This window comes from Stegodyphus dumicola, chromosome 5 (assembly GCF_044657685.1).
Source record: "Stegodyphus dumicola isolate Sdum_Otavi_A_Nest chromosome 5, ASM4465768v1".
In the NCBI taxonomy this organism is placed as follows: domain Eukaryota; kingdom Metazoa; phylum Arthropoda; class Arachnida; order Araneae; family Eresidae; genus Stegodyphus; species Stegodyphus dumicola.
Genome location: NC_140772.1, coordinates 140,809,234 through 140,824,404, shown reverse-complemented (window position 1 = coordinate 140,824,404; position 15,171 = coordinate 140,809,234). Strand labels below are relative to the sequence as shown.

Here is a 15,171-nt window from a genome sequence, read left to right as displayed (position 1 = left end):
CAATCATTAAAAACTACTTGCAAATGTATTTTTCTTGTTCTGGTGGAAATTTCATTGCGATCGCTGTGAGAGGATTCGAAGACCTAGTTCCTTTGGCGATTTTGCAGGAAAATACTGCATTCCTGCAGAAATTTTACAGTTCCTTTTACTGTAGAAAAATCCTACAGGTTTATAGTTTAAAATATAGTTAAGATAAAAACATTATCACATTTGTCCATAAGAAACTTTAGAACTTGGGGTACTATAAAAAGAAAGCATACGAAAATGGCAATGTTTCTTGTTAAAAGTGAAGAATTATATGCAGGATTGCCAGAATTTGGCGCATTTTGATACTTTGCCTAAGGTGCTTGCGATATACAAAGGACTTTCAACTAGTGCTGTAGAAGTAACGAGAAATTGTGTACCCGTATGTATTCGTTACTCGGTGAACCAGTACTCGTTACTATCGTATCGTTACTCGTTACTTTCGGTAAAATCCATCGGTATCCGTATCCTGAGCCTATTTTATCGGTCTACGGCCCTAAAAAGGGCCTTGAAACGTCGCATCGCATTGAATCACGTGAGCTTTTCTACCCCGCGGGAACTGGGTAGTGCTGCGATAGGGAGTTTTGCGTCACATTTTTGAGTAGAAATAATTCACTTTATTTTGGCTATTATTTTTTGGTGCACTGGATATGATTCATTATTAAATTTTCTATTGCTGTCAGGGCTTAGTTTTTAAAGTCAGAAGCGCCTACGGAAGGCCGTCAGGAAAATAGGAAAAAATAAAGAAAGAAAGGAAATAAATATGACAATAATAACATTAATTAGTAATTAAAATAATAAATTAAAAAACTTCATAATTAAAATAATAAAAAATAGTGATTAAAATAATGAATAATTAAAGTAACATAATAATTAGCAACTGAAATATAAAATACTTATAAGTAAAATTTAATAAAAATGTAAAGACAAATAAAAATTTAAATAATTCTTAAACTTATGATGAATAGTTAAATAATAAAGTAAAATACCAGACCTTGTCTTATTGGCTTAGTACCGTTTCGTTTTTTCTCATTTCATCCAGAGCTCGAAAAAGTGTCATTTCGTTCGCTGCCTTCCCCCACCAATTCCTTCTTTCTCGTTTTATCCGCTGTTTGAAAAATAAGTGTTTACTTTACGATAAGACGAACGTCTGTTTACTTCAATTAAAATGGTTTAGAAGAGATGACTGTTTCTACTTCGACTTAGCTTTTGATTTCTGATACTATTTAATATTTTATGCAGACAAATTATGCTGAGCAGAATAATGAATTTCCGACGTGTTCAAAAGGTGTGTATCTGAATATAATAGGCCCACCAGCGGCCGAGCCGTAAAGACGCTAACACTGGTAGTTCGGTTCGAGGTTCGAATCCCTCGAATGGGCTGGCTGCATGGGCGTTTTCGTGGTTTTCCCCATGTGTAACGTGTATACGAGCCAGTTTCCCTTAGATTCCTCCACGAAGGCATCCCTCCCTTTAGGCAGATAGCCCTCGTGTGTTTAGCCATAATTGAATAATCCAATCCAATCCAATCTGAATATAATAACATTTTTGTTATATAGTATCCATATTTTTAATTTCACACATTTCTAAAGCAACAGAACCACGGTATCACTATTTTGGCACACACACCAAAAACATGTTTAATTAAGATTAAAGTTACATTCTTTATTAAAAGTAATGGGTCCTCTTTAAATGCAACCATTCATGCTTTTAGAGCATCTTACATGTGGTGGTCTTAAAAATGTGATGTTCACTACCAATGTTTGTTTATGTTCTCAAAAATACAGATTCCTTAGAAAGTGACCTCTTAGAGATGTCGTTTAAATAGATGATTTGCAATAATTATTTTCTAATAGATAATGGAATTAATGTAATTTTAAAAAAATGAGCGATTTATGGCTCTAATTTTTCTTTCGCAATTAGTTGTTATGCGAGTTTAATTCTTTTTTTATACTTTTTATTATACATAACTGAAATATTTACTTTGAGACAGGCACACACACACGTAATAATAGTAAATCCTACATATACAATAAACAAACACAAAAAATATTCTCTATTAAATTTTTATTTCAGCACAGCAGATTTAAATTATTTGGAAATTAATATGATATCTCTTTTTGAAAAAATCTCTACATATAATAAAAGAAAGTGTCTGTGTGTGTGTCTTTCGTTCGCGCTGCGCATAAGCTAATAGACCCACGGCTACGAAATTTGGCACATACTAAGTGCATCTAGTTAAGAGCCAGTGCACCTCGAAGCAGTTTTTTCAAAATTAGAATTAGAATTTATTTTATTTTATGTTTTGTGACGAAATCGCGTCATTTTGAGACATAATGGGCTATAGGAAAGCGAGATTTTACTCTACACACTCCATTTTCACATCGTCATGAAACGTAGGCACTTAGCTATTTTACGAACTTAAAATAAATTCGTCTTTCAATAAATCGATTCAGTACGAATTTATTTAACAAAGGGAGCTTAACACCATTTCAACCGGATTTTTTATAAAAAGGTTTTTTTTTTTTTTCTTTAAATGTACAGTTTATTTTTCTTTGATTTTTGGAAACATTAAACTTTCATCCTTGCAACTGCTTTTGCAAAAGAATTTTGGAAAAATAATAATATATTGTATTTTTAAAAATTTTTTTAAATGAAGCTTCCGAGTACACTTCTCAGATCTTTAGAAATGTGATTTTGGCAACAATTTTCCTGTCTTATTGTTGTTGATAAATTTTTGAAGAAATCGCATCATTTTAAATTGTTTCATTTTTTTTAGAAATATGGGTTTGGCAACAATTTTTCATCGTATTTTTTATGGTATTTCATCGTTTTTAAGAGATTGGCATATTTCATTGTCATTTATATATATATATATATATAATACATTTTTATTTTGCCCTGCAGAGTAAAATTCCGCGCGGATTTTTTTTTTTTTGTTTGTTTGTTTTTGTTTTTTTTCATGTTATTTTTTGTTTATTACATCGTTTGTAAGATATTGAAACGTTCCGCATGATTTTTTCCCTTCAACGAAAAGTTGAATAATTTTTTATTAGGATAATTAATATTTTTATTAAGGGATATAGCTTATTTCATTGTAATTTTTTTCTCTTGAAAATATAAGATAAAATATCATTAATTATACTTTGATTTTCAGAATTTTTTGTTTTTTGTATTCTTTTATGTTATATATTGCTCATTTCACAGTTTTTAAGATACTGAAAAGTTTTGAGTGATTTTTTTAGGAAATAAAGTTCTTAACCTCCTTTATACCATTTGAGTTCTTAAGATTTTGCAAAGGGAAGTTGGTTAATTTATTTATTAGGATAATTAATATTTGTATTAAAGGATATTGTTTATTTCTTTGTAATTTTGTTATACGTAGTAACTTTTTTTTATGAAGTTGTTCTGCAGAGTAAAATTCTACGCAGTTTTTAAATTTAACATTTGGTGTTCCCTTCAGCCATTTTTCCGGTACATTTAAAAGCCAGACGAAGGCTGGCAGCGAAGCTCCTAGTTAAAAATGAAAATTATTTTCTTCGAAATCTTTTCTCAACTTATATCCTTTCATACGTTGTTATAATAATAATTCATGTGCACACAATAAAGTTCGTTCGAATACAAAAAATTGTTTTTGATTACATTTTTATTTCGGCACAACAGATGTAAACGGTTAAAAAACGCAGTTCCTTTTTCAGAATATTTTTTTCAGCATAAATCATCTACTTTTTTCTTGTATGTGTGAGGGCCAATAAGGGCCCGAGCGATAAAGTCGCTGAACACTGGTAGTTTTGTGCGGGGCTCGAATCTCGGTGGACGGACTGGCTGCATGAACGTTTTCGTAGTTTTTTCCATGTGTAACATGTATGCGAGCCAGTTTCCCTTAGAAAGTCCCTCCACGAAGGCACCCCTCCTCTTAAGACAGCTCTAGTGTGCTCTAGTGTGCTCCTCTTAAGACAGCTCTAGCGTAACAAACCAAACCAACTAGTATGTGTGTGCGCGCCGAACGCACATATGATGACTTTTTTTCAAGTGTTTTTAAGTTTAACAACAGTTTACACTGAGCAGCGAATTACTAAAAATTTTCTTAAATGAATAAAACTGTGCTTATTGCATTATGAAATAGTACTGATTGACAAATTTTGAGCTTTCTGTTATCCCTAAAAAAAGGTAACACAAATATTTTCTTACCTTTTAAACATTTCTTTTTTTCTTGATTCCTACTTCATTTGTATATTTGCAAATGTGTGTATCGATGTTTGGTACATAGTTGACATTTGCTATGTAATGTTCCCTATGGCAAGAAATGTGCCTCTCAAGAACGACTTTTTGAAAGGGGGGTTGAATTGGGGGAAAGTCCCCCGTCCGTGAGTAGGGGTATTGATGAGGGGGTGTTGAAAAGCAGTGGACGAAATGGGAAATAAATTGTCAGTAGGGGTGTCTGAGAGGGGATGAGGGATAGCAGCGAATAAACCGGTACGATTTTAATCACAGGAGGAAACCGGGAAATCTTCGTCTTAATTGGGGATGTGGATGAAATTACAATTTCGCAAGAACTAAAGCTCAGCCGAGCATTTGCTAAATTTAGGCTCTGAATGAGCAAATAATATAATGACTCAAAGGATGATAGAAACAAAGACCATGATTTTTACGGCATACCAATGAAGAAAGGAAAACAATCAAAGCTCCACCAATGAGAATATAGAGAATGCTGGAAATAGTACTAGTGTGTGGATGGAAATTTGGTTACGTAGTCCTTTCGTCCAATTCTCCCCCATTGTCCTAATCTCAGCCCATGTGCTAGATGGAGAGAGAGAGATGGAGGATTTTTTTTTAACTCTATCTAAGTCTTCATTACTTCTGTTTTCTTATCTTTAACTTACTCTGATATCTACAGTTAGTAAACTATTTTTTTAAATGAGTTTCATTATTGTTAAAATACCTTGTTTAGATTCTTGTATTTTTTATTATTATCTTTTAATTTTAAATCAGTTATTGCTTAATTTACATATTTTGATGATTTATTTACATATGTAAGCGATTTTAGATCATAAGCGTTGATAAGAAACACAACAATTCTTACAATAAATAAGAATAGTAACATCCTTTTCATATATAAAATTTCCACATACATATAAAACAAAGTTAACTTTTATGCAATAACGAGGCATTATTTGTTTTTCATTCCCATATTCTCTCTATTCAATGTCAAACGCGATTACTGCAGAGTAATATTTCGAGAATGGTTATTATAGATACTTTTTGAGCTGGGGGAGAATTGAACTATTTGATTAGTGCAATGTAACATTTCCTGAATACCGAAAATTAGTCACTCACTGGGGAAAAAAATTACTAGACGAATATTATTTTGATTAAAGCCCTAAATAATAAGTTAGTATGCTAAATTTTTCTTTTCGTCTGCCTACATTTAAAGCAGAAATAGCTTAAAATTCCTTGCATCGAAAAAATTTGCATATTTTCATGCAAAGTAACTTAAGTAAAAGACTCGCAACTCGAGATTTTCCATATGCATAACGGGAAGATTATTCTCTTTCCGGTAAACAGCATTCTACGAATACAAATCTTCTGCTAGGCTGATAGTTTTCATGTACCCTGCAATTAATCAAAATTCAATCTTCCTCAAAGGTAGACACTCCAGTCAAAACTATTTTGCGCTAGTTCCCAATCAGATCCGCATTCGTCTTCTCAATTTATTTACTGTTATATCTTTATTCTTGAAATAAATGTAAGAAAACTTTGTCTGTTCAGGTAGTCATATCTAGAACGAGGTCGATCGTGAGCTACTAGTACATCATCACAACACTCTTAATAGCTCACATATAAATATTTTTTAAGGTAATATAAAAAATAATATAATAATGAATACATGATTATATACTAAATTCAAATCATAACTCGAAAGTCGTGAGATAAACACAGCAGTTATATGACTTAAATGAATACAGAGTCGGCATTGCGCGACTCTCTACTCTACCAGCGTTCTTCTGTCCACTTGATATCTTTGCTTTGGTCTATACAGCCGAAGATTAATTTATTTGCGGCAGTAGTTAGAATTTTGGTCTAGCTTGTTAGCTAATTAATTTAGACTTATTTGTTATTTACTTAAGTTCTGATTTTGCGTTATTAGCACATTGTGTGCGGATGAACTTGTGAGGCCAAGTAGGCGAGCTTTGTTAAATTCTTCTTGTAAGTGAAAGGTTGATTTATGGCTTGGCAAGATATACCTGCATGCAATGAGTTAAACTACCAGTGCTCTACAGTATTATCCATTCAACTGCTGATGAACACTAATTATGAAAAATGGTAACAATTTGTCGGAGTCTGAAAGCTGTTTGTCTGTTTTATAGAACGATTTCCACTTGACTTTGCAGCAATATCTTTGGATAAAGTTACGATTACATGATGTATCATCATTGGTATTTTTTCATTTCAAAACTGATTTGGCAGTTGCATTTTCTTTCCTTTAGAAGAATTATTCATAGTAGTAGAATAACTATATAAATATGATTCTTTATAATTGCTTTTTTCAAGCAGATTTAATAAACTATCATCATTCAATTCATTATACTATCTACTTTATCACAAATAGGTGCGTATTTGAGAATAACTATGCACTTAGTTACATAATTAACATTAATTTACTGAATTAAGACACAATAACACGCCGAATAAATACTAATTCAGAAGTCAAACAACAAAAATCAGCGTTATACCTACAAAATTTTGTAGGTATAACGCTGATTTTTGTTGTTTGACTTCTGAATTAGTATTAATTTACTGCTTTACAATGGTTACACTAATGTTATGTTTTCAGAATATATAATGTGTTAAATGGTCTAAAGTCTATTTTGCTTGGTTTAAGGTTGCTTTCTAAGAACCATTATAAAATTTAATTAATTTGTTAATAAAATGAGTGTGAAATATTAAATTAATACAAAACTACTTATTTGTACATAAGAAACAAATACTTGAAATATTCTTACTTCAGGTTGTATTTTGTGATTATACATATGACACCGTGTGCAAAATATAATATCTCTGCTGAAAATTTCTAAGAACAAACATAGAATACTATTATGAAAGTTGGTAAAGATAACATATGAAACCTTTACTAAAAATACTTCCTAAAAAGTACAGCAACAAATTTTTTAATAGAATGCTATATTATTTTACACACTGTAAATTTAGAAATAATTATATATAATGTTTAAAATATATAAAGAACATACATGACAGGCAATGTATTCATAGATTGGTTGTTATATAAAATAGTTAATGTGCATGTTACCTTGCTTATTTTAAATTTTATAAAATTATTTTAAAAAATCTTTCGCGGAGCCGGATTGATAGTCCTGAAAAAACATGCAATGAACATTTTTGTTTTGTTTTATTTTTTGAGATACAACACCGTAAACAACATACACTAATTTATTTACAAATGCATTTCTTTCTTTTGATCTCCAGAATTTTATTACCCATTTCACATGAGTATTCTACAGATTTTTTATTCACTTCGGTATCTTTTCTGAGAATAAAATCTAGAAAATTATTACAGAAAATTATACATTATTAAGTCATTTATTTCTAAATAAAAATGATAATATCAACTCAGATACATAAAGAGGCATTTGAGTGAGAGACGAATAAAAACCAACCCCTTAACTTGTTGATATAAAAAACTGCTCACCAAGAGTAGTCTCCGGCAGTGTCTTATTCTGACTGGGTCAGTTTCTTCAATTACCGGTTGGTTTTAGCAAACTTTGTACATATAAATATTACATATTATACATATTTTACACATTTCTGTATTTTGAACTATTCTTGTTTTGTTATTCTTATTCAGATCCCTTTTTATGTTGGCCTATTGATAAATCAATGATTATGATTATAATATGATATGTAAAGCATTATGTTTGTTCAGGTCGATCATAATAATTCCTAACATTGTTTTAAATGACATTCGATTCGACAACATTAGGAAAATTATGCACATTTTAAAAAACTTACAAAAATAATTAAATTAAGCATTACAGAAAGAACAATTTCATATTATTTTTAGCGAAGTAATCTTTTGTTCATGTTTAAAAATAAAACTTTTTCCATTCGTTTTGGTTGAATGGAACAACGTTTTTCACTTTGTATTTGCCCCGATTTCGAAAACGTTTTTTCGGATGGTCCCGAGGTAGCCATGATCGATAAATATTTCTCTGCTAAAATTGAAAGTTCGGGGTAGAGTAATGCCCGCGCCTGCCACCATTTTAATGGCACTCATTCCTAGAAAGAATGCGTTCCTCAAAATATTGCCTCATAGTGACGATGCTGGATACAGTTGAGTTTGAGACGGAGTTTGATGTCACTCTTGCATCAAAGTCTTTCCATATTGAGTCCTCGTTAGTGTCAGTGAATATTGCTGGCGTGACTTTATTTGATTGCACTGTCTGCTGTTTGTCAACATTAAAATATTTTTCAAGTTCAGTTTTCAGCAGAGTTTTAGCACACTCATAATTTGATTCATCAGCTAGTCTGAATGCCAACTTCTTAAACCGCGGGTCTAATAGTGCTGCTTTAGATAATATTGGGTTTCTATAACAATTTTTGAACCTGTATTTGAATTCTGTTATTATTTTATTAGATAGATTTTTTCCAATTTCTGTATTAATATTTAAATTTAAATTTTCAAACATGCTAATTACACTTTCAGTCGCAGCTAAGACCATTGAAACAGTAACCTTATTTTCAGACGACATTTCTTCGGTTAGCTGCTTAAATGGTCTTAAAATTTTAATTACATCTGGAAGAGCCTGCCAGTCACTTTCTGACAGATTTGCAACTGGATTGTGTAGGAGTCCAAGGGCCGCTTCTAGAGGCTCCTGAAGGATACACATTCTTTCTAGCATATCCAGGGTGCTGTTCCATCTGGTCACTATGTCCATTTTTAATTTAAGAGGCTTTTCGCCAGGCCTCAGCTGCTTTTGCACCTCAGCAAATTTTTTCGTTGCCAACGGACTTCTGTGAAAATGCTCCACGATGGTTTTTATTTTTTTTATGAGGCAATCTAGTTCAGCGCCCTGAAGTCCCGCACGCACAATTAAATTAAGCGTATGCGCGACACAAGGCAAATGTTCAAAATTGGCCAACCGTATGGCTGCTTTCATATTTGCTGCATTGTCTGTTACGCAGACAAATATTTTATTTTGTAAATTCCAATGGGACAGCAAGTTACATAATTCCTTCTTTATATATTCGGCTGTATGTCGCTCATGACATTCAAAACAGCCCAATAGTGCATACTTCAGCTCCCAATTTAATATATAATGGGCAGCAACGGCCTGATGTGAAGTCGCTGCTCGCGAAGTCCAAGCATCGGTCGTAATTGATACAAAGTTTGCACTCTGCAATTCTTCTTTTAATCTGCTTTGGACTTCAAGGTACTGAGCGTCCAGGAAGGTATTACTAAATGTGTACCTTGAAGGTAATTTGTAACCAGGTTCTAAATAATTAATTAGCTCTTTAAAACCAGTATCTTCAACGACAGAAAAAGGCTGTAGGTCTTTGACTATCATATTAAAAATTAAGTCATTTATTTTTTTTCCCGTACTACACTTACGGGGCGTTTAAGGAAAATACTCAGCGTCGTTTGTTTTAAATTTGTTTGAGATATCAGTTCTATTGAATGATTAATATGTTCAGTACTTGCTGCTGATGTTGATGACACAGGAACTTCTTGAATTATTGTATCCGACATGGAGCATAGAATGACGTTTTCGTAAGTTGACCTGTGTTTTTTTATGAGGTGTTTTTTTTAATTTGTTGTTGAGCCACCTTTTACTGAATATAGCGAGTGGCAAATATCACATTTTGCCTTCTCAACGGTAGCCTGTGTAAAAAACCTCCATAGCCGACTTCTCTTCCTATCCATTATAGATTGCACTGTAACATAAAATAATAAAAGCTCGTTAAAAATGTTAGTGAAAATAAGTATCAAATATAAATAATAAATGCAGTCTATATAAGTTGAAATCAGTAAAATCTCATTCAGTCAGTCTTAAAATAAATTACTTATATTTGCATAATGAAACTCAGAATCGTAAGAAGTGAACGTGCGCCAAGCTATATATTGGCTAGAGACTGAAGGTCGTAAGTAGTATAAAAATGGGGGTTCTGCATCAGGTGGATCAGTGGATCAGGGGGCGTGGTCAATGACATCACAGAGGGCGGAGCCAAAGGCAACGTCATCACACTAGGAGGCGTGGTTTCGAGTGGAGTTGAGTTGTTCGTAGACTACTGATTGAGTTGTAGACCTCCTGCTTTTCATTTAAAGTTAGTTTTTTAATTTGGCAACGGAGTCATGGCGTCCTCTAGGGATGAAAAAAGAAAATAATATATTTAGGAATTGCTTATGGCGTTCTCTAGGGACGAAAAAAGAAAATAATCTATTTTAGAAGTTTCTTTTTTTTTTAAATGTTCTATGATTCAAAATATAGGATTGAACTCTCAAACAAAATATCTCACCAGCTCAGTAGTTTGAAGATTTTAACCACTAAGCTGATGTGATACATTCAGATTCAGGTAAAAAAGCCTATTTAAGAAAATGGAATTTGTTTTTATTACTCAATTTTATTCTGATACTTTTATCCTTTCTAGTTTTAAATGAAACTTTAACTTATTTCTTAGGTTTTCAGTTCATAATAACATATTCATTTACTGTCATATTTTTTTAATACTTAACACGTTTCTAATTTGTAATATTTATTTAATTTCCACATACTATTTTTTTTTCATACCTTTCATAAATTTCAGCATACCCTGATTTTTAACTTATATGTTATATTTCACAAACGTTCCCGCACATGCTGTTTATTTGTTACATTACTTAATTTTAGATGCAATTTAACACTTTTTTTAACGTTATAATGTTCAATATATTCTGAATTTTAACTTCATTTACTTTTTTTAAACCACTCTAGTATTCTATACACACTTTAACTTAGTGGTATGAAATTGTATTTAAAAAGAAACGTTTATTTTTCGTGATCTTAGTTCTTTTACTAAATTTTCTACAGAATTTCTAATTTCTTTCACGTGTTTAACAATATCTTCCTTACATTACCGAATATTTTTTTAAAAAACTTAAGTCTATAACTGTTAATTGCTTTTCTTACATTCATGACTTCCCTTCTGTGTTTATATTTCTTAATTCTAGCTTAACTTATTTATTATAATGTTTTTATTTCTGTCTCATCACTCGTAATTCCAACATTTTATCCCTTTTTATTCATTTTAACGATATGGATTGTTTTCATTTATTCCATATTCAAATATTTCCTTACAATTTTTATAATACTTGTTTTATTCCTCGATCATAATAGATCATCTACAGGTTTTACTCAGAAATTTCCATTCACAACTTTACAGTTTAATACCATTTATATCTAAATGTATTTCTTTCTCATATAGTTTTATGGTCTTCAAAGTTTCTAAAATCATATTTAGTTTTAAATCCCGATTACCTTTAAGTGTGTTGATAATTTTCATTTCTAATTTTACAACCACGTTCAGTGTTTCATCCACACATACCAAAATATTTCTTACATTTTCTGATATTTAGTCTATGTCATATTTCAGTACTTCAAATGAATTTACACTGCTCACACTATTATTTTTTCATGTTTTAGAGACACTAACTATACTAATTTTACTATTTTTCCTGCACTAATTGCATCTATGTCAGCACTCATGCTAAACTAGCAATTGTTTTGCATCACATGCATAAAGAAATTCTTAAAACCAACTTTTTCAATATCGTACTCAAATTACTGTTTTCCAGATGGGAATTACCAGTATTCTTTGGTTTTACTCTGTTACATCTTTTTAAATTTTAACATCTTACTTTTAATTCTAACATACATCTTTTAAACAGTTTTTTCTTTTAATGATAGCCTTACCTTATTTGTTCAAATTAATTCTTTCATTCACCTTCTTTACTACCTTTCAGTACCTTCATAATTCACTATGCAAACGCAATGTCTTTCACTGACATTCTGTTTAATAATACCACAAGTTTCCTTAATTGACAAAAAGCGAATTATTTCTCATTTCAAAATAGAACTACTATATTTTTGCACAAACATTACCTTTATCCATTCAAGCCACCCCTTAACCTGTAACTGACGTAGCGATAGAAAAGGAGATTCTTATCATATGCTCTTTCGACATTTGAGGTTTCTAGAACTTCTTTGACAAGTATATCAATACCATCAGAAAATATACTTAACACTTTTACCCAGTTTAAAGGCAACATACTGTTATAAGAATGGTTTTAGTTAAATTTATAACACAAATAAACGCATTTTGTGCTAAATAGGCATAAACATTTAGATTCAGAATATTTCTTTTTAATCCGATGTAAGACTTGAATTTCATTCATGATACGGATTGTCTCTTGATTTTCTTTTTGTTTACCTTACACTAATAGAAAATTTTTATTTTACAAGTTCAGCTTTTAATGAAATAGAAATAAAAACTACGATACACCTGCTGTTTTTAAGAAAAGGAACTTTGATATATTTCTGGAAATGTAAATGCTTTTAGAGTTTTCTTTCAATAACGTTGATTTTCATTACTTTACTAACTTCAATAATTCTCTTATTAGCTAATATGAATGAAAGAAGATTGTCAAAAATGTGACACAGTATAATCTTACGAACATATGTACCTTTACCAGCATACAGATATTACCGATTGAAATGAAGAAAAATACAGATATTTTACTCCAATCTACATTAAATTAAAAAAAAATATTTAAACTTTCATACATTCCAAAGAATAAACGAAAACTCAATAGATATTGTTATGTTTGTATATATGAGATAAAAGTTTTATGAATGGTATCTAAAGTAATGCTTAGAACTTCATAAAAGCGAACATTCACTATGTTAATACACATATCATCAATTATTTACATAATTCAATGTAATATTAATCATTACATGTAATATATACATATGTATTTAAAGTTTAATTGTCTTACAACTGAATAATTAAATATTGAGAAAAAGAGGTTCCTTTCTTGCACTATTTAATTCACATGGAACAAATTTTCCCATCAACCACATTGAACCGCGTTTATTAAATTCGCCAAAGCTCTTTTATTTCTGCGTTTTCACACTCACGGCACATTTTAAATGAAACTATTGATTACCATTTCAAACACCGATATCATAACTCAGTGTAAAACTACATCCTAACTCATTTTTTCCCTACTAACTACAATTTTATATGTTCAAGAAGTACATCTAAGACATGATCATTTTCTATGTTCTAGCAAATCGATTCAATTGCGAACATACTATTAAGACTTGCGATTTTAGAAGACTTGCATGTATTAACGATGTCAACGTTTCTTCGTTTTTGTAAGATTCGCATCAAATCATGTCGCATTCGAATGTGGTGTAAGAGATCACTTTTTCTTTTAAACACTTGTAAACAATGGATGCAATTTATAAGAAGAGAAGTATCATGCTGTTTCAAAACATCATCATCAGCATATTTCTGTTTCTTTTGACACCGGCAACATTTAAAAAAAAAGTTTCGTGAGATATTCTTCAAATTCTGTTTTACTTAAAAAAATGTCCGAAATTTCAATACGATGTAAAGTTTCATATTGTTTTAAATTCTTATGCTCACTAAATATTTTTTATCACGATTTACTCTTAAAAGTAACTTTATAAGTTTTCATATCCTTTTTACATGAAAAGAACTTGTGATTATTCACTACAAAATTCTAAGACGAGAAGCTTCGCGACTTTTCAAACTACAAACTTAAATTTCTTAGGACATACACTACATTTGATGTTTCTTTCATGAGATTTCAAATATCTCTTCAGATTACTCGTATTCAAGAAACCTTACAAATATATCACATAAGTTCAGCGAATAATCGCTTCATAAACTCTTAAATTTTCAACACGAGTGAATCACTTGAAGCATATACTGCACTGTAAACATACAATACTTAAAAAAAATTGTTATAAAAAATAAAAATACATTCATTTCACCAAGAAGCTTTTCTATTTAAATACATTTATTTATTTCCAAAGAACAAGTTTCTGTATTATACATAAAATATACTTAGAATTTTCTTTCATTAGTTAATATCAAATTAACAACAATATCCATTTACTGATATTTGATATACATGTTTGCTTTAAAATTAAAACTAAAATTTCAATATATTTCTATTAAAAAAAACATAATGAAAAAAAAAATACTCATAACATCAACCAAAGACAGAAATTTAAATAGAATAGCTGTACTTATATTAGTGCATTTTTATAATCTTCATAACATTTCGATTCAAAAAACCTATTACAAAATAAATGAAACATTTTTTTCTTCCTTAAAGAATCTCTTATATTTTTAAAATTAATACATAAAAATATATCTTCACCAATATATTTAATTCTGTCCTCAACACTTATTCTGTCCTCAACACTTATTATAATGCAATCATGTCTTGTTTGTGAAGGATGATTTACAATGCAACCTTCGCATTTATATAGCTTTTTTATCACTGAATTTAATTCAGTTTTGATAGAGTTTATGAGTTCTTTAAAAAGTTCATCATCATCACTTACCATATCCGAACAATTGTTTTTACATTTGATTTGCAACGGTAAAATAATTTCAAAAATACTTTTATATAAAGTATTAGATACATCAGGAATAATTTCTTTCAATTTTTTTAAAATATCACAGTTTACTTTTAGGTATGTAGGTTTTAGTTTAAAAGAATTTTCATCTTGTTTAAAAACTTGTTGAAAAATACACTCACCTTCTTTGTTGAAAACTACCAACTCATTATTGCAAATGATGCTGGCACTCATATAGACAAGACAAGATTAAATTCATATATTTTTGAGGAAAATTCTTGATATGTTGCAGGAGTTATAACAACACCGCGTGTAGTAGGGTATAATATTTTATTTTGTTCCACACATTCACGTAGATGAATGTTCATTCTGTTTTCAAACTGATTTATGGACACAAAATATCCCCAACGAAGAGTCCCCACTGTGCAATCAACTTCGAACTTTCTTTTTTCTGTTCTCGATTATTCGGCATGAA

The 15,171-nt window shown here is 30.5% G+C and overlaps 1 protein-coding gene across 1 annotated transcript; it reads right to left on the bottom strand.

Moving 5' to 3' along the window:
- Positions 1–7,175: 7,175 nt before the first annotated feature.
- LOC118200994 (E3 SUMO-protein ligase ZBED1-like) lies at positions 7,176–10,171 on the bottom strand. Its single transcript, XM_035372998.2, has one exon. The coding sequence runs from the start codon at positions 9,606–9,608 to the stop codon at positions 8,304–8,306; it is 1,305 nt and encodes a 434-aa protein (XP_035228889.2). The 5' UTR covers positions 9,609–10,171; the 3' UTR covers positions 7,176–8,303.
- Positions 10,172–15,171: the final 5,000 nt, after the last annotated feature.